At 35.5% G+C, this 21,396-nt stretch overlaps 1 protein-coding gene across 2 annotated transcripts in view; it reads right to left on the reverse strand.

Annotated features, from left to right (window-relative positions):
• Positions 1 to 851: 851 nt before the first annotated feature.
• Positions 852 to 21,396, reverse strand: part of GOPC (golgi associated PDZ and coiled-coil motif containing) — a 40,160-nt gene continuing 19,615 nt past the window's right edge. The window contains exons 2-9 of one of the 2 annotated variants that reach the window (XM_040627692.1): positions 21,089 to 21,253; positions 19,524 to 19,547; positions 15,983 to 16,158; positions 14,770 to 14,935; positions 11,257 to 11,352; positions 9,672 to 9,836; positions 7,017 to 7,197; positions 852 to 3,882 (exon numbers count right to left, since the gene is read on the reverse strand). In XM_040627692.1, coding sequence (XP_040483626.1) covers positions 3,752 to 3,882; positions 7,017 to 7,197; positions 9,672 to 9,836; positions 11,257 to 11,352; positions 14,770 to 14,935; positions 15,983 to 16,158; positions 19,524 to 19,547; positions 21,089 to 21,253 — 1,104 coding nt within the window. In that variant the 3' untranslated portion in view covers positions 852 to 3,751. The remainder of the gene's footprint in view (positions 3,883 to 7,016; positions 7,198 to 9,671; positions 9,837 to 11,256; positions 11,353 to 14,769; positions 14,936 to 15,982; positions 16,159 to 19,523; positions 19,548 to 21,088; positions 21,254 to 21,396) is intronic. The other variant, XM_040627693.1, reaches the window with a different exon arrangement.

Consider the following 21,396-nt stretch of genomic DNA (forward strand, 5'->3'; position numbering starts at 1 on the left):
TAAATAATCTTTTACAATTCATAAATTGAACAACCTCCTTGCAGAATTCTGGGGAAAAGACTTTTCCAAACTGCTTGATGAGCTGGGAGCTTAAGCTGACAAACAGCATATTGTATGAGGCCTAAATCAAGGTTAATCAGTGACAAAAAATAAGTATTTCTGAATGTTCCTAACTCCAGTAATTTTCTGAAATATGATTTGTATTCATCAATACTAAGTAAAATACCATGTGTAAGTTTCTCTTGCTGTTTGACCTCAGACACCCTTAAAGCAAAGGCATTGCTACACATTTTATACCTTGTCCTTAGGATTATAAGTGACCACAGGTAACACTTCTGAAGCAAAGAAACAGAAAAATGTTTACAGATGTTTCTAAAAATTATTTTACACCTATTTTGGCACTTCTCAACTATATGGGCTCAGATGATAAAATGGAAGAATGTCCTCTTACATGGTATCTAATAGATTCGGTTTTTTAATTTGTTTCAATGTTATCCTCTTAGAGAACACGGGCTATCAAAATCTCTAACACAAAACTAATCCAAGGAGACTACAGTCTTTGCCATCTGCTAAGTTTCAGCAAAACGCTGGTCCCACAGTTGCCCTGACAGTTCTTTCCAACCACCATGTTTTTAACTAACCCAGAGTAAACAGTTCCTATGATCACACAGTTAATTCCTACCAAAAAAAAAAAAAATTGTTCCACTATAGTAAGTAGGTTTCAGCCTTTGCGTGGACTTGATGGTCTGTTAGTACAAATGACAGAAACTGCTAGAAATAAACCAAAATATGTAATGTGAAAGAAACTTAAAATATTTATTTTTTAAAAAATGAGATCAATACCATTTTAATGTAGAAGATGCCATCTTTATTTACAGGCTAATAAAAAAATATTAAACTCAACTAGATATAGTACATTTGTCATAAATCCTATGGATCTGAGGCCAACCCTACGTGGAAGACTGAACAAGCGGAATGGTGGAGTACATAATAAAGATGTCAAATACTGTGCGATTTACACATGAATCAATGCATTTTATTTCTTAACATGAAAACAAAGTCCACTGTGTGGGGAGTAAAACCAGCACCAAGCACAAGCCGTGTTACCTTCTGACAGTTATAATTACCGAGACTCACAACCTTTCATTTCTCTTACACCTGTTTTAACAAGTCTCATAACTCAAATGTTGTTGCTCCATCATATTCCTAACAGATACCACAGTAGAGAATTTTAGAGGCTAACATGTAAATACACACACACACACACACACACACACACACACAACCCTCACATTGCTGAACGTTTTTTCTCAGCTCCGCTGTTTGTATGTGCATTTGTAGATGTTTCTTTTTCCTTTTTAACTGTAATGGCTCTGCAATAGTTCTCTCCTTCTCTGTTTGGTTTTGTAATAGAAACTTGGGTGTTAGGAATTTCTTCCCTATAAATATGAAAATATACAAACTGCTTCTCATTCAGTCTATAATTCCTAGCTCATCTCCCAGAGACCAATATTCTAAAATGAACTTTTAACTGGGTGCTTTCTAAACATCTGCCAGGAAGCTCCCAGTCGCATCTGAGCAACAGGGTCCTCATGCCGCCTTTGCAAACCAGGGTGAAGCAGGAATGAAAACGGAACCGACTTAGGCGATCTTAAACTCCCCAGGGAATTTTTCCTTCTACTCTTCAGCCCTTCAAAGGAGTTTATGTCATAACCATCCCATATGATCCATATTACACAGCGTCTCCAAGGAGATGCCAATTCCAGGCTCTTAAAAAATTCTTCATGGACTTTTTAGATTGTTTTCAGAAATTAAAAAGTTTTAGCTAGTATCTCCTAAGGATTCCATCTAGTAGATAAAGAATATTGTCTGGAAAAAAACAAAACCAAACCACCATGGTCATCCCATCCCAGGCTGCGTTTTAAAAAACAAGAACATGTTTTCAGATACACTGCAATGGAAATTTTTTTGGCTAAATGAATGTACTGGCTCAACTCCAGCTTGCAGATCTCATGTCATGCCTGGGGTATGTGTTTGGTGTAGGGGGACTGCATAAGGAAAACGACATTTTTCTTTTAAGAGGCCTAGCCCGTCAGGAGCAAACAATAACATGTAGCTTACTTGGTTGTACAATTAAACACTAGCTTTTGCTGGGAGGCAACGTTATGCTACAAGGTATTTTAATATCAGTAACAATATACACTATGAAGTGCACTTCTGTTACAAACTAACATGGAGATATACAGATGAACAAAACCACCCAAAACAAACCATAAATGAGCAATAGTTAAAACATAAAATTTATAAATAGCAAAACCACCAAATAAAGTATATACATTGTATAGTATACCTATGAACAAATATATAATGCATCTAGGAAAGACAAAAAAGTGTGTTCTGTATCAGGTAACAACTGAATATTAGACATGAAGATACTGGTAATACTCTAAAAGCCTTGTAGGCTTGTCCCCCACTTAATAGCCCCTTAAACATATATCCTTTAAAAAAATCAGTGATATTGGCAAAATTATCACCTCTTTAAATGCAATGTTTTCACTTTCCCCAAGCAGGGTACAGTGGCCTGCAAAGCAGGAAAAAGAGAGCAGGCCCTCCATGCTTAATCCTGGGATAAGAGAATTAACAAATCCGTAGTTTGCATATGAGAGCACTTTAGTCAAGCAAACACTGAGATGAAAAGCCAACCCAAACAATTACTGTATCAAAACGTCTTCGCCTTACCTTGCCCATCAGTGCCTCGGCTTTTTAAATGATTGGCAAATAAGTTACTTTGAGAGAAAACTGCTGTGTAGACGCAATGTAATTCACTGACAAATAAATCTGAGCTTTTACTGCCAGAAAAATGTATCGTTAAGTACCAAGACTATCACAAGAAGACAAACTTTATGAACAACTCAAAATGTATAAAACTGTCTTTTGTGGATCCCAGAAAAAAAAACACTGGAGTCTAAACATTAATAATGTAATGCTCCAATACCATGCACACAGATCAACATAATTGAGGACAGATATTTTACACTCATCTGCATTTCTTTTAAAAACCAGGAAAGTACAATGTACAATAACTTTTGAGGAAGTACTTCTAGTGCAGCATTGATTGATAAAGGATTGCTTAAAGAAAACTATTTTGTACTGCATTGAATAAAGCTGAAAGGCAAACTCATTACAATAAATGATCAAGAACTGATTTAGGTATCGGGATGCACAATAAATTAAATTAAAAAACGAAAACCATTCTTTTAGTTAAAAAAAAAAAATTAAGTCAAGCCTACATTTCTGCAATTCACTGAGTTAAGTTCTGTCTCTGAAATACCACACTTAACATTCTGGAATATATAATATGAATTCATTTATTCTCTTGTATTTAAAGGCTATTTCTTATAAAATTCCGGTTAGCACGGACCTTCTACTAAATGGAAAAGGAGCCAAATAAAACAGTACTGCTTCATTTGGTACTTAAGAGCCTAGTAATACCCCTTTGGGAAACACATGCTTTGGTGCTTTACAATTTTAAGAAAATCAAAGTCGCTTTACATGCAATAGCTAATTATGGTATACCACAGAAAACAGGGAGTTTTATGCATTTAGAATTGTTCACGTGAAGCCCTGAGGTACCCGCCTTTCATTTAGGCTACAAGCCTCCCTTGATCTTGTATAGTCTTTGTCACCGTTTCCCTAGTGCCCCAAACTCAAAAGAGTCTGATCAACAATCTTGTCCGGAGATACAGTCAGTTTAGTAGGATTTTTTGTGATACAGACTGTGCAGATCGTCTAGTTTGGAAGCACTGTCTTCGACGGGAGTTTCACTGGAAGTTCCTAGGTCTCCATTTTCATGTCCATCAGCTACTGCCTTCTTATTAAACCCTGAAAGAAAGAGAAAAAAAGCAGATATTTTCTAATCCAAAAAAAGTCTTGTAACTTTATTGAGCAAAGACAAAGGAATGCCCACTATAAGTAATGAGGTAAATAATGGGGCCCCAAATTAATCAAGTTAGTAATTTCTGACAAAGGGATGCTTCCTTCTTCTGGCAGATATCAAACACTATACAGATTTTTTCACATTCTCTATTGGACCTATCACAAAATTATATATAATTTCCTACCATACTTGCCATGAAACTTAGAATACACACAATCGTAAAATTCAGTTAATTCTACTTACACAAATATATAATGAACAGTCAACTATGTGTTTCTTTTACATTTTGCTTTCAGATTATTTAACTTAAGTGCACTGAGGCACATGCTGCTAGCTTATTGCTAAAAATCTAAGTTGTTGGCAAGACAATGTCCAGATAAAATTTAAAACAGATTTTGGTTTATCTAAAAAATAGACACTAGGCTTGCAAATAAATCAGAGTTGATTATGTCATCTATTTAGTAAGCTATGAAGTATGGACATGTGGTAAACAATAACCGATAGATACATTTTTTGTGATTTGAGTCCATTAATAGTAATAAATCATAAGAGCATACATTTTGGTTATCTGAGTCACATTTTAAGTGGTCTGCAATTTACACAGGTAACAGAGAAGTCTTTTAGCCTCTGCTGCAAAAAAGGAAAGGAAAGAAGCCTTCTAATCCAGGCAAAAAATAGTAGAAAGGGTGAAAGACAATGAAATCATAGGGAAAGCAGCCCAACAGTGTAAAGTTTTGACATATTGCCAAATCATTTTGCTCAAGATGCATGGGGAAAACAGAACTGTTACTGCTGTCTACGTGTAGATAATTCATAAAATCCAGGCTTACCATAAGAACACTAGTTCATCACTATATAACTCTATGCCAGAAATTCTCATTTTTGGTTTTCGGGATGCCTTCACACTCTTAATAAGTACTGAGGAATCTAAAGAGTTTTGTTCATGTGCTTTATTAATGTTATGTGGGTTACTGATGTAACCATATTAGTAACTGAAACTTCTGAGAAATCTAAAAAAATTACTACTTTGTTAAAATGAAAATAAGCCTAACAAATATTAACACAAATAACATATTTGTCTTAGTGAATAATCTTAAAGTCTGGCTTTAGGGGCACCTGGGTGGCTCAGCAAGTTAGGCCTCTGCCTTCGGGTTGGGTCATGGTCCTGGGGTCCCGGGATTGAGCCCCAAATCGGGCTCCCTGCTCAGCGGGGAGACTGCTTCTCCCTTTCCTGCTCCCCCTGCTTGTGCTCTGTCTCTCTGTCAAGTGAATAAATAAAATCTTTTAATAAAATAAATAAATAAAGGTCTGGCTTTATAGACGATAGCTGGATTTTCTTATTTGCCTCTACTCGATCTATTACAAGTATATAAAAAAGTTCACCCTCACACAGATACATAGTTGAAGGAGGGAGGAGTAGTTTTAATAGGCTTTTCGGATAACTGTCCATATTCTTCTTTGTTTTATACCAAAATTGGACACCACAGAATCTGAAACCATAATGTTAATATCCACTTGTCTATCTTGCCGTATGAATGGCTCTTTTACCCATGCAGGATTTTGTAACATCACACATTGGTCATTTGAAAAATATCAGATCACTGAGTTACGTAGCAATTCCACAAGTTGACATGTTTCATTTTTCCTATATCAGAAAAAATCACACTTATTAACATCACCACCAATCTTACCACACAAGTTTACTGTTGGAAGGCTGTCAAGCTCATAGTGATTGATAAATGTTTTACAAAATTCTAATTGTCACATAAAAGCTGAAATTTTTATCACTGGCAATAAATACTGTCAGTTGTTTCCCTGAAGTGATGGACTCACTTGTTCCTTTTAAAGAAAATGGCTGCCAAACAGTCTGAACAACCGTAATTTGTCAGTCGTTCTTCAAGTCAAAATCGTCTTCCATCAAAAAAATGGCCAGTTCAGCTAGCTACTTAATCCCTTAGTGCTTCTCTTTGAGACCAGCATCTTAGTTCAGCATGTAGACTCAGTGCCGTATGCATACTTCCCATCTCATAACACACAGTGTGAAAAAGACATGTATTCAAGGGTCGAGATTTAATAAAATGAACAGTTTTACTATTTCATGAAACTGGCATTTTCTTCTCTCTCTCTTTTTTTTTTTTTTACTCTGAGTAGATGGCAAGGAAGAAACAATTTAGTAGTGGTACCACTTTAATAGTGGGCAAACATGTATCTACCATCACTGCTTTTGCACCATCAGTGCAAATATCAACTCAGAAAAAACCACAAATACTGTTTTAGCATTATTGCGAACAGTTTTGAGAGGGGGGTAGTTTGTTTATTTATTTGAGAGAGAGTGTGCATGCACAAGTAGGGGGAAGAGGCAGGAGGGAGGAAGAAGCAGACTGCTGTGCGGGGAGCCCAACAACACAGGGCTCGATCCCAGAACACCCTGATCATGATCTGAGTTGAAGGCAGAGGCTTAACAGAATGAGCCACCCAGGTGCCCCTATTATGAACAGTTTTTATCTCATGAATTCCCTAGAAGGGTCTCAGGTAAGAACCACTGCTCTATGTAAAAGAAAGGGCTAGAATTTTTCTTTAAAATATGTGTAAATAAAGCAAAGGAACTAAACCAAAAATCCTCAAGATCACATATCCTAATTCTAATAATAATCGCAAGACAATGGTCTAATAACATATTCATATTAGTCCACAAACCACTGTACTATGAGAGAAGAATTTGCATGAACAAAGCAAGATGTCAGTAAGATGTATCTACTCTAAAAGGCATATATATCAGTCTTTATTTCAGAATCTAGAAAACTTGACATTTTTTTTTCAAGGATCATTTGAAGTTCAGTAACTGGTAATACACTTGTCTTAAAGTCCAAAATGAACCTAAGAGAACTTCTATGTCAGTAACATTTTGGCATAGTGACCGGTATGCAATAAAACTATAAGCAAAGGAGAGCTATTCAATCTGTTAATGATGATTTTCCCATCATTAAAGAGCAGTGTTACTGAAGAAATCTAAAATCTTGTATGTTAAATGTTTATTAATAATAAATACATTAATAATAACTTTTAGAGTGATGTTTACCTTGCAGCACTTTGATTTCCCCGCTTGTGTCTTTGCAGCTAGCACCAGGATGACTGCCCCCCTCTAACTCATCGAGGTACAAACGGTAGCGATGGCCGCTCTCATCTTCATACTCCACATTTTCATCATCAGAGTCCACTTCGGGAGCCACATAGACTACTTCAAATTCAATCTCTCCTCTCTAAAATGAAAAAAGAAAATGAGGAAGTCAGGTTACTATAATTATACTCAGAAAAGGGTTTCCAAATTCCTTGAGGTGAGTGATAGGCATGAGGAGAAGTAGTCAGACCTCAAATGTAGCTCCTTTCAAGACAACAAATAATGAAATTCCAGAATCTCAAAAGGTAGAAAAGCACACAGAGGCCATCACGTCCAGACCAACCCCATGAATCCTCAGTAATTTCCTTTTAATATTACAGTAGCTCTTAGTACTTTTGTAGACCTAAACTACAAATGAATGCTTAACTACTCAACTTACACAATTTTAGAACAAATGGTCAGTTTAAAAGTCATTCTGCCATTCTGTACTTGACATAGCAAATCCATCTAAGTAGTCAGATATTAAAGTTGCACTCAAGGGCATCACACAAACTTTTCCTTGACTGATTCCAGAAACCTCTACACAATGATTTCTTGTTTCTTACTGAAAAGGTCTTGAGCCTCTACTTAACTTTCACTGAGTACCACAGTGTTAATAGTAATTATTATAATCGTTATTTTATTTTCTGTGTGAAACTATATCCTTCAATCCTCAGAATAACCCTACTGTAATATAGTCTCTCTTACATGAATGAGAAACCTGAATGAGTTCTGGAAAGAGCAGATAATTTTTCCAATATGATGAGTGAGCAAGTAAAACAGAAAAACAGAAATTTGACTCCAAAGTCCTTGCTCTTTCTACTAGACTAAATGTATAATATTTGGGGGCACCAGCTGGCTCAGTCAGAAGAGCACGTGACGCTTGATCTCAGGGTTGTAAGTTCAAGCCCCAGGTTGGGGATAGAGATTACTTAAATATATAAATTTTTTAAGAATACTTAAATAAATAAATGTAATATTTGTACTGCTATTCTTTTTTTTTAAGAGTTATTTATTTTAGAGGGAGAGAAAGTGCAAGCAAGGGGAAGTGCACAGGGAGAGGGAGACAGATAATCTCAAGTGGACTCCCTGCTGAGTGCGATGTGGGCTGGATCTCAGACCCTAAGGATCACAACCTGAGCCCAAGCCAAGAGTCAGATGCTTAACTGACTGAGCCACCCAGGCACCCCTGTACTGCTATTCTTTAATAAAACTCATGATCAAGTAAAAAGTTACAGGTTATTTTATGTTTAAAAAACATTCCAAGTCATTTAATAAGAGACTACAATCACTACACACAAGTCTGGTAATTGCAACTCTGAAAATTATGGCCTGCCTTTGCTCCAAAGAAAGCATGCCGTTTTTTACTGCCACTCACTAAGTCAGTCTCTTTGGTGCTCCGCTTTCCCGGCAGTTTAAGGTTATGTTTCAGAATTTTAATATATGCTTAGCATTTCCTTAAAAGTTGGTGACTGCCTGTTTGTATTTCCTTTACCACAGCTGCCATTCATCTCACTCTTATGCTACTGGATATGGCCAAGTTGGGTTGAGAAAACGCTAACTGAAAGAGGTTAGGGTTGCATTCTGAGATCTCTCTTAGTAGATAATGCTTACAAATACCATCTGAGGGACAGAGAGGGATAATGAGGTAGTCTTCCATAAAGTTCTAGATTAAAGAATTAGATCTGTGGGTGGCAGTCATGGAGACAGATTTTAGGCTTAAAATGAGGAAGACCTTCCTAAAAATCAGCAATGTACAACAATAGAATGGCCTACTTTATCAACAAGTCCCCCACCCTGTAAATATTAGTGATATTGTAGAGATTTATACAACGTGTAGTTGAACCAAACGAGCTGTAAATTCACCTTCAACTTTGAGATTCAATTCTACACTGATGATCCAACAAACATCTCAATGTACTATCAACATCTTTCTAATTTCTTCAACCTTCTTCTTGAAGGAAAAAAAGAAAACAAACAAAAAAACCCATCTTAAGTAAACTTGGTAACAAATAAGACTTGTGGGCATGAATCCCAACTCTACAATGTATTCTCTCTGCAACCTTGAGCAAATCATTTAATCCCTAAGAACCTCAGTGTACTCATTTTAAATAAGAGGGCTGGGCTAAATGATTTCTAAGGATTCTTTCAGTTCTAACATTTATGTCTGTAAAACCAATCTGCTTCTACCAGTGTGTTTTCTAGAATACCTTTTATTTGTATAGTGTTTTAGTCATTACTGATGTTTTGCTTTCTGAGTACCAGGTCCTGTTCTGAGCACCTTATATGAATCAACATACTTAATCCTTACAGCTCTCCAATAAGGGCACTGTAGCAGAGCAGAGGACTTTAGTAACTTGCTCAAAGTTATACAGCTGTGGAAAAAGGCAAACAAAATCTTCTTCAGTAAATCTGGCTGAATGTCTTCTACAAGAGGCCCAAATCAAAGGGAACTAGTATCTATATATAAACACTTTACTACTTAAGACGCCCCAAATACTGGAAGTATAAAATATTCAGTAGATTCAAGAAGAAACAATTGATAGATCCAATTTCAACTACATAAAGGGAACTTACCTGCTGGGAAAGAATGGTTACAGCTTCTTTATGCTTTGTGTCCCTTAGGTTAACTCCATTAACAGCCAGAATAGCATCTCCGACGTGCAGTCCTCCACATCTATCAGCAGGTTGCCCTGGGTGGATCTCAGAAATGAGGATTGGAACACCATGTTCTTTCCCACCCTAACAAAAAAAAAAAGGCAGTCAATTAGTTTACTCTTTGTACAGAGACTATTCTAACAATAAAATATCTTCTTAAAAATAATTTCCTGTATAATTTCCTGTATAAATGCTGAGTAAAATATTATTTGCTACTTAGGTAATAGTAAATATATTATTACAAGTATCAGAGTTATCTCTGAATAAAACAGTAACATACATTGTGCTTTCTAAAACATATGCCAAAGCCAAAAAAACAAAAACAAAAAACCAAACCCAAATCAAAAACAATTGGCTAAACTCTTTTAAACATAAAAATATTTTACGTATTAATAGTCCACAGCACTATCAGATTTTATCAAATCTAAATCACTATAAGACTTACCATTGTTTTATGTACTACAAAAATCATTGAAAGAGTGCAAGAAGAATCTCAATTTCAGAGATATTAAAATGTGAAAAAATATGCAAGAATTGATAAAATGCAGTTATTTGCTACCTTTCACTTTTTAGCTTGTGATATAATTATTTGTGTGTGTGTATGTATTATTGTGTGTATGTGTGTATGTGTGTATATACATTATTATTTGTGTGTGCATGTATGTGTATATATATGTATTATTTGTATATGTGTATATATATGTATTATTTGTGTATGTGTATATATATGTATTATTTGTGTATGTGTATATATATATGTATTATTTCTTCTAAAATTCATGCTCTTTGAGGGCAGTGCGTTAAAAAAGGTAGGCAGGTGTTCAATGAATACCTATCAAGTAAACTTCCTATGATAAAAATAATTTCTACAGTGAGCAATACCAAAAAGCAAATGAACTTATGCAGTATCTAAGTATTACCAAATGAAAGACAGAGTAAAGCCATCCTATTCATTCTTCTGGAGAAAAGCACTATAAGGACAGCAAAATGACTTCAAATATAGGTACTTTATAACAGGCTGCTCTCAGAAATGTTGCCCAAGACAACTGTTTGGAAAGGCACCAAATTTAGAAAGGAAGAGTATTTAGACTCAACCGCCAGTGAAATCTGACAACAAAGAAATGAGACAAGAGAAAGATAACACATACTCGAGAGAAAGGAACAACACAATCTGGAGCCATTTAATATAGAAGAAACTGTCATATCCATTCTCAAAGGTCCTAGAGGCAATCAGAGCATATTGTACAAAACTATAACCCAAGTCATAATGAAAATGCTAAATTATGCTTACTAAAGTAATAATTTCACTAAGTAATACTTAATAGTCATTAGGAAGATTTACATACAAAAAAAAAGTTTACACAAAAGTGTTCGTGCCCAGGGGAATAAATTTAGTTATTTAGAGAATATATCCAGAACACTCTGTGTCCCAAGGATGCCCAACACAGAAGCATGACTATACTAGTTAACTACAGAAGAGGAGACTGGAAGCACTACTTCTTACTGTAATTGAAATGCCAAGGCCTTCATGATCTTCCTTAAGGAGGAGAACTTTTCTAATTGGACCAACACCCTGGCTTTTCTTTAAAGAGTCTTGATCCTTATTGGGGAGAAAAAAAAGAAGAAAAATTAGTACTATTTAAATGAAATATCAAATAGAGTAAACCCACACTATATAACTCGCTTTTAGAAATCTTCATTAATTTCCTGGAATGGATACACAGTAAAGTGTTAGGAAAATAATTAACAGATAAAATGAAAATAGTTGTTCTGTTAATATAGTGAAACAGATGGATGATTTTCTCATGCTTTTGTCAGTTTAATATTGATTCATCTCCTTTTAAACTGTAGGACATTACAAATGAAACTACTTCTAGGAATTAACTGATAAGCAAATATCTTCCAGAAATAAAAGTAGTAAAATGTTTATTTTCACTGGAAAATATCATAAAGATCTACATCATTTTTTTATAATTTTTATTTTGTTATATTAGTCACCATACAGTACATCCCCACTTTTTGATGCAATGTTCCATGATTCATTATTTGTGTATAACACCCAGTGCACCATGCAGTATGTGCCCTCCTTAATACCCATCACCGACCTATCCCAGTCCCCCACCTCCCTCCCCTCTGAAGCCCTCAGTTTGTTTCCCAGAGTCCATAGTCTCTCATGCTTCATTCCCCCTTCTGATTACCCCCCCTTCCTTCTTCCCTTTCTTCTCCTACCGATCTTCCTGCTATTTCTTATGTTCCATAAATGAGTGAAACCATATGATAATTGTCTTTCTCTGCTTGACTTATTTCACTTAGCATAATCTCCTCCAGTCCCGTCCATGTTGCTGCAAATGTTGGGTAATCCTTTCTGATGGCTGAGTAATATTCCATTGTATATATGGACCACAACTTCTTAATCCGGTCATCTGTTGAAGGGCATCTCAGCTCCTTCCACAATTTAGCTACTGTGGACAATGCTGCTATGAACATTGGGGTGCATATGGCCCTTCTCTTCACTACGTCTGTATCTCTGGGGTAAATACCCAGTAGTGCAGTTGCTGGATCATAGGGTAGCTCAATTTTTAACTTTTTAAGGGACCTCCACACTGTTTTCCAAAGTGGTTGTACCAACTTGCATTCTCACCAACAGTGTAAGAGGGATCCCCTTTCTCCACATCCTCTCCAACATTTGTTGCTTCCTGCCTTGTCAATTTTTGCCATTCTGACTGGTGTAAGGTGGTATCTCAAGGTGGTTTGATTTGAATTGATGGCTAATGATTTTGAACATTTTTTCATGTGTTTGTTAGCCATTTGTATGTCTTCATTGGAAAAGTGTTTATATCTTCTGCCCATTTTTTGATTTGATTATTTGTTTCACGTGTATTGAGTTTGAGAATTTTAAAGATCTACATCATTTTAACTAATTTGTAGAATTAAAAAAACAAATTGCCAACTGGATCATTAATTACTTTTCATTCTGTTGAGCTCTGGAGTCTACCTCTTAAATAAAAGACTTTGCTCCATAAATTATTCTATCTCTGGTACCTTTATTCTTTCCTTCTCTGCTAAGCTCCTCCCTTGTCCAGCATATAAATAAATTCTAAGCCTCTTCTACCTTTAAATACTGACCATGTGAAAACAAAAACAAAATTAAAAACATGTCAATTATCTACCCTCTTCTTTAGCTACCACCTTCCCTCCATCTCTCCTTAACCTTCACACAAAGTTAATCCCTACAATATCTTCTTCCTTGCCTCCCACAATCATTATTCCAGTCACTGTAATTAGGATTTTACCCCCACCTGCTTTATTAAAACTGTCTTCTTTACAAGCACTGGCAACCAACATGGCTATATTCAATGTATGCTTTTTAGTCACTATCCTACTTAAACCTTGCAGAAAGTTGATATTGTTCACTACCCCCTTCATGAAACCCTCTTTTCCTTGGTTTCTTTACTAGATGGATTATATCTGACAGCTCCATTTCAGACTCCCTCCCTTGGTGATCATTTTTTTCCCTCCTCACTCCATATAGAAGTTTCTTTCCATCCTTGGCCTCCTATTCTTTTTATTTTCTATATACTTCCCTAGGTTGTTTAATCAATTTTGTGGTTTGGTTATAACAGATAGATGATTTACCTAATATTTCTTCAACTCAGACTTCTCCTAAATTCCAGGGTCATATATCCAACTGGATATATTTTGTTTGTCCCAATGGCACCTCAAATACTACATATCTAAAACAAATCTCATATTTCCTTTTCCTCTATTTGCTTTATCAATGAATGTCATCATCTCATTCAACTGCCCACACCAAAAACCTACACTCTTCCTTCTCACATAAGCAAAAGCAGTTAATCACTAGGTCCTCTTCATTCATTTTTTTTTAAGTAGGCTCCATGCCCAACATGGGGCTTGAATTCAAGACCCTGAGATTGAGAGTCACATGCTCTACCAACTGAGCCAAACAGGTGCCCCCAACTCTTCTGGATTCTAATTCTCTCAAACCTACCCTTCCTTTCAAATATACTTCCCCTACGTTCAAGATACTATAGTATCTTTCTCATGTACTTTCTTGACTCCAGTTAGTCCCTTTCCTAGTATAGCCTCTTCACTATACAAAAGTAATTTGTCAAAATAATGTTAAATCTTGAGTCCACCATTTTATTAAAAAATCCCCTGATTATCACATTAAAAGTTCCCACTCCTTTAGGTAGCATGAAATAACTTTTGCCATCTGGCCACTGCTTGGAAATTTAATGGTCCCCAATGGTCCCCAATGTGCCAGAGAAGACAATGGCATAAGTGCTTATTGCAATCCCCACTCTTCTCCCACCAACTTCACGTACATGTCAATTCTTACAATAATCTTCGCAGAGGCTACAAATACTTGAACTTGTTTAAGGCCATGGTTTATCTGGTGCTAAGATATGTAAGCCACCAGGAAGGAGTCAGACATGCTTTTCCTATGGAAAGGCTTATATTATCAGACAGCTGTAGTAATGAAATTTAATAAAGATTTATCCAGATAGAAAAGCTCTTGTACAATGGTGGCTACAGACGCAGACAGTTGGACGTGGATCTCAAATTTCATCTTAATTCAAGACGAAACAGGTGGAAATGTTCATTCAGAAACGAGAGTTGAATCTGGTTACCAAAAATTTCCTTTAAGAACTAGCCCCAAAACACTTGGCAATTTATCAATATGACTACATGTTCTCTGCTAAGCTTAAAAAAAAAAATTTAAACATGCCTAATCATGACCCAGGAAAATTCTAAAATATGAGCCAAAGTCAGAGCAATATGTATTTGCCAGCAACAGTTCAGTTTTCAGAAATACCACTTTCAGGGCAAGTCAACCAAGAACTTTCTGTATCTGTTCCAAATACATTTAATTCCACTTCCCCTTTTTAAATAATGGTTTTAAATACTATCAGAATAAAAAACATGGAAAGGACTTCTGACTACAGGAAGAAGGAAGAGGGTGAGTAAGTAAGAAACAGTAATGAAGCAAACGTACGTGGCCTGGAGGGGCCTGCATTGGTCGCTTCAGGTCATTACGTCCCCTACAGGCTCTGATCACAGTTTTGTGACGATGCAGATGTATTTCAGCTTCCAACTGGTTCCAAAGTTTATCATGAGCCGGTCCCTTCATATCTCGTCCTAGTAACTGTATTTGTTGGACCCTTTATATTGAAAAAAGAGTTAATTCAGTTAGTTTTCCATTATTATAATTTTTATGACAGAGAGAATTCAGAAAAATTACTGAACACAAGTAGCTTTTGCATAAATCTGTTCGTCATAAAACTAGTACCTTCAGGAACCTCCTGAGGTCTCTCAGATTTGTAAAGTACCTAAAGTCTGAAAAGAACAGATGTCTTCAAGAAAGAACTAGTGTTTTTAAAAAAGAATGAATGAGACCTTTTCTAATCATATACTTAATTCAAATACATCTAAAAACAATTCTTGAGACTAATGTCAATGAACGTGTTTCATGGCTTACACACAATCAGGGTAGGTCAACAAACTTAGATACTATTGAATACTAGGACTTTACAAGAGTCTAACTGTACAAAAACATTTCTTTTAATGATTGTTTTTACAAAATTATTATTTTAAATACAGCAAAAGTTACTAGAAAATGTGAACTTCAACGTAATTTAAATTATTTTTATTTGCTCCATATCAGTTCTTAATGTGATGTCAAAACAATGAGTAAAAAAGTATTTACCAAAAATAATAAATTACCAAAGTCTGTGAATAATTAACTGTAAGAAATTAATGCAAGCAGAACTCTGTATTATTATGATAAAGTCACTGTCATTCCAATGTGTTTGGAGGTTCAAGAAAGATTACGTTTCAATGATCACAGAAAGAATTCCTTATGGAAGTCATGCTGCACGTGTGAACGTCACCTTTTACAGTTTCAAGGCAGGAAATGGCTGAAAAGTGCAGATCTAAAGTTATTAGCATTTCCAAGTAAGTTCCTATCAGTGTGTATGTGTGTGTGTGTGTGTGTGTGTGTGTAAACCAGAAATACTTACGTAGTATGGGTAAATAAATCTGCAATATATAATGCTATCAATATTAAGTTAACAACAATAAGCTAAAACCAACTGTAAAATAACTCTTAAAATAGGATTCATGTTTCATTTACCACAAGAGGTAAGAGTCAACCTCATTAAATATTCAATTTGTTACCTAAGAGTACAAGGTACTCATTTTTTACACACCTTCCCGCCAGTTCCTTATCCAAGTACTTGGCAGCCAGTCTTGCCCCATAAACTTCAGCCTGGAGAACAGCTATATGTCTACGAAGGGCTTCATTCTCTTTTCTCAACAACTTCACTTCAGCTTCAAGTTGAGCTTCTTTCATTTTTTCTTTTTTGTTTGCTTCAAGCTCTCTCTCCTATTTTAATTTAAAAAAAAAAACAACACAATGTGATGAAAATACTTTTAAGGCTTTTTAGCAACAGACCATGTTCCTTAAAATACATAAAAGCGCACACAGTCTACAATACCAACAATGAAAGCATATGATAAAAGTTACCACTTCATTTCTATAAAATGGAACACACAAACAAAGATTTGGATCCAATTCTTTTTAACTAGTACCAGAAGGTGTTGGAACCCCTTCCACATAAGATAATTCCATGCCTTGGGATACTCCGACACTGAGAATACTAAGACAATTAGTCTTCTCTAAGCTCATGTCATCATATCCTAATAGGAGTGGCTTCAGTGAATAACTGAATGTGCTCTCTGTTTACTTTCTAAAAATGACTCAAGAAACTAGACTAAGATAAAAATGATCACTCTGGTGGTTGTACCCAAACATTTAATTAACTTTAATGCAACAACTCTTTTTTGTTGTTTTTGTTGTTTTTTAATTATTTTTTTTATTTTTTAAAGGTTTTATTTATATATTAGAGAGAAAGCACAAGCAGGAAGAGCGGCAGGCAGAGGGAGAAGCAGGCTCCCTGGTGAGCAAGAAGCCCAATGCAGGACTTGATCCCAGGACCCTGGGATCACGACATGAGCCAAAGGCAGACATTCAATGGACTGAGCCGCTCAGGCATCCCTAATGCAACAATTCAGTAAACAAGTCAAAATCCTTCAGTTACACAGATAGATTCTACAGCTAATTTACCTTAGAGGACTATAAGAAACTTATACTGTTTAAATTAGAACAGATACTCTAATTTTTTAAAGAACGTTTAATGGTCGTGGAAAAATGCTGGTAACAATGCATTGGAACATTTACACATTAAAAAAATTCTCTACTTAGGGGTGCTTGAATGGCTTAGTCGTTAAGTGTCTGCCTTCCGCTCAGGGCGTGATGGGATCGAGCCCCATATTGGGCTCCTCCGCTGGGAGCCTGCTTCTTCCTCTCCCACTCCCCCTGCTTGTGTTCCCTCTCGCTGGCTGTTGTCTCTCTCTCTGTCAAATAAATAAATAAAATCTTTAAAAAAAAATTCTCTACTTAAGCATATCTATGGTGTAGATTATCATTGAATTTGGGGATCTGATACATCTATCTGTCCATATGTCAAAGTGAATGAAGTTAAAACGAATGTTTGCAGAGGAAAACAAGGCCCCACCTGGCTCCAATGAAGTAGGATGGACATCCATTTTTAGCTCTCATAAAAGGATGCCATCCTATGCCCCACTTGGGAGATAGTCCATATATGTGAATTACAGGTGTTAGCCAGAGTATAAAACCTCAAGATCTTTGCCATCTAATTTTTATCACAAGTTTACACATGAGAAATAATGTTCAATTTACCTTAAAAGTATAAAGTACAGTATGTCTATTCCTATAAATCAGGAGTGACAAATGTTAAATGCCTTTAGGACCCAAGCACAAAACACATAGGCCGATACAGGACGAAGTAGAGTGGGAAATGGAAGGTACAAACTCCTGCCTAAAGGCAGTCGAATTCAAATACACAACTCTGTGGCCAAACAAAACTCTTCTGAGAGCTGAATAAGGGCCCTGATAGATAGATATTTTAAGTGTTATTTTTGGATCAAGAAAACTATCCAAACACTGTAAACTTCCATTTATCCTAAGAAGGGTTTTCACTGCCTTACGGAACTTCTTTTACAGACTCATGATACACAGAAGCTACAAACCTTGTGAAATGTGGCTGTATTTGTTGACGAGATGTGGAAGACACTGTTCGCTGTGTCCCCTTTGTGAGACTTAAAGATCTAGCTCAGCACCAGAAAAAAATGTTTCTCTTGAGCAAATGGCAAGTGATACTGTTTCTATTGTATGGGTACTGATTATTGTAATTATTTCCCTTTTTATTCTGGATATTAAGAAGCTGAGAAACAAATTTAAACAAACTTCTAACAATTCTGGAATATATGTTGGTACTGATTTAACTATGTGCTTTGGTCTACTGTTTTGACAATAAGTAGATCAATAAATGATACAGTTAAACATCAATATATGATATATTTAAATACAAGGCAGTGAGTACACAGTACACACACAAAACATATACAAGCTAAAATGAGTAATTACCAAGCAGCAGATATATTTATTACCTTTGATTAAAAATATTTGTTACTATTATAAATAGAGGAAGATTAATTAGCAGTCTTTTTCAACTTCTGTAAAAAATATAACCATTAGACCATAATTTCTAGACACTGTTTTTCAAGAATTTGAAGAACTAATAATCTAGAATCCTCCTTTTACATCAACTTTGGAATTATTAAAATCGCAATTTATTTCAGAACCTATTTCCTAAAAGCAAGTATCAGCTCCAAAAAAACCCCACAGTTTGGATAACATGAACAAAAATCTTTTTTATGACATTTACTGAAGTTAATGCTGTTTGTTTCAGAAAAAGAGTTCCCAGAAGACCAAGTATTCTTTGGTTTATGGACTAAATAAACTTTAGGTTGAGAATTATCTACTTACAATTACTTTGATGAGCTATTTATTACAATATTTATGAAATCTGAGAAACACATATTGAGTCACGATTCAAACCCCTAATGAATCTGACAAACTCTCAGGCCTGAAAATAACATTTGCAAGCATGACTAGGACTAAGAAAACTGAAGTTAATCACTTTTAGTTTTAAAGAAAAAATATATATCTTTGGTTAACCTGTTTAATAGGTAATAAGCAAGAAGCTCATTTTGTATTTAGAGAGCCAAACAGTATTTTTTCAAAAGAAATAAAGCCATAAGACAAACTGGAACCTGATTAGGTTAGGATAGTGAGGATAATACTAAGTATTTATATATTGTTATTTTCTAAAATAAGTTCTGGTAAAGAGTTTTAAAATTCAGTTGTTTCAAAGGCCACACAATTATTCCAAGACTGCTAAAGAATTATAATACATGCAGTGGATAAGAAACCAACATGCACATTCTTTCTCTGGGGATAAATTCAAATAGAAAAAGAGGAAAAAGGTGGGTCTGCTTAATATATCTTCCAAATACTCAAGTGGGAAAACCAATTGCTCTTTTGAAATAGAGGTTTGCGCAAGTTACAAGGCTCAGAAGTTGTCATTAATTGATGGGTTCTGCAAATAATGGTTATAAATCACAAACAAAAGAAAAATCTTTGACAACGTGTAGTGAGAAAAGAGCAATGGGCCACCAACTGAACTTTTCAGGTACAGGCAGATTAAAAAACTATCATCATGAACGTCATTTCCAAATACAAAGTGACAACATGTAATACGCAAGTAAGACACTAAGAACACTTCAGCATGACATATTAAAGCAAAACAGAAACAACATACTTACCAGTTCCTCCACAGAGGGGACAGACTTAAGATATAAGAAAAAAGTTCGATAATTAGAAAAATATCAAACAAATGAATTTATCTAGTGGTATAAAATTATTTTAAGGAAAATTCCCATATGTTGAATATCATTTGAGTAAAGTTCATTTAGAACAAATATATTTGCAAATCCATAAGCAATAATAACTACATAGTGTTAGATTGAAACTTTTTGTTTCACCAAAATTAGTCCAACCTACCTGGTTCAGTGCCTTTCCATTATAGCACCTGTTTCAGATCTAATGTTAAAACTTCAAGTAAATTCTTTTCTAGTGAAAAAGTACATTGTTTCTCAATGTTAACATCAAACATCCCAAAGAGGCAGCGAGAAATCTGACTCATTTCAGTTCACAGAACAAGATTACTAACTTAGATTCATAAAATTTCTGAATTTAAACGGTTTAAGGAGAATGTACATATTCAATTAAATAAATTCTAACATCAGTATTAGAAACCAATCAAATCAAATGAACTGAAATCAAATGTATGACTTAAAAATGTATGACTATCATCATTTCATCTCCTGCTCTCCCAAGCTGTATCTGTCTTACTGCTGTGTCCCCTGTGGTCAACAAAGTATCTGGCACATAGTGCATCCTTAATACACAGGAGGTTAAGCTGAAATGAGACCAAAAAAATTCTACTTAACCTGTATTAAGAGGGCAAAGGTTAATTGTGGAAAATGTCTATACTGAGTATTATACAAACATTACAGAACATTCAGTGGCAGGAAAAATGCTTATAAGAGCAACAGAAAAAAATGTGCCACTGATTGGCACCTAATTGCATTTTCCCCTTCTTCCTTAATAACAGAACTCCAGTTTGACTGTAGGTGGCCATGTGACCAACTGAGAGGCTGAAATGCAAGTTGGGATTGCCAATGAGACGGCTAACTGGATGGGCAAAAATCGCTGAGGAGGACTTCGTGAAAAGTTCTTTAAAGAAGGCTAATGCAGCCTGAGCGTCCTAATGCAGCAGAAGCGTCCTTTTGCCCTTTTCATCCTTCCCTCTTGCTGCCTGGAATGAAGAAATCCTAAGGACGGAAGCCATGAGCTAAAAATGGCAGAGCACAACAACAAAAAGCACCCGGGATATACCTAGTTATATCTATAGAGCTTTCATATCAGCTCTGGACTACCTATCTCGGGACTTGAGAAAAAATAATTTGCACTCTTCAAAAATAATTCCAGTGTTATTTAGATTTCTGTTATATGCAGCTGAACTTAATCCTAACTGATCCAATACGGCAAAAAAAAAAAAAAAAGTTTACATGTTATAATCACAAATATCTTTTAAATGTATTTACATAGATATTTTCAAAGTATCAACTGCTTATCAATTGGTATTATCACTTCTCACCTCTAGGTAATGAGACTGTGGATGACCATAAAGATCTTTACATTTCCTGCGTTTTCTGAATTTCCCACAATAAGCACATATTACCTTCTATATTCAGAGCCTCATTAAAAACTGTCCTTTTCCCCGTCTACAATACACGTAAGTATATTTACCTTCTAAACTACTTACCAGTTTTGCCTTAATGGTACCAGAGTCAACACTCTGACCAGTTTTAGCATGGAGCTGAAGCTGGATAGAGTGCAGCTGTAAAAGCTGATCGTGGACTTCCTTCTCCAATACAACCTTCTCTGCCTGGGTCTCTGTCAGTTCAGATTTCAGATCTACCAACTGGGCCTTTAAAACAATAATGAAAAACATCAAGTAAGCTAATTTCCTTCATTTTGACTCTAATAATTATTCAAAGAGGACACAGAGAGACCTTTAAAATGAACAGATGAACACCAGAATGAATGATGAACTGAGTTATGAGACATCCA

Source organism: Ursus maritimus, unplaced genomic scaffold (assembly GCF_017311325.1).
Source record: "Ursus maritimus isolate PB19 unplaced genomic scaffold, ASM1731132v1 scaffold_13, whole genome shotgun sequence".
Classification (NCBI taxonomy): Eukaryota; Metazoa; Chordata; class Mammalia; order Carnivora; family Ursidae; genus Ursus; species Ursus maritimus.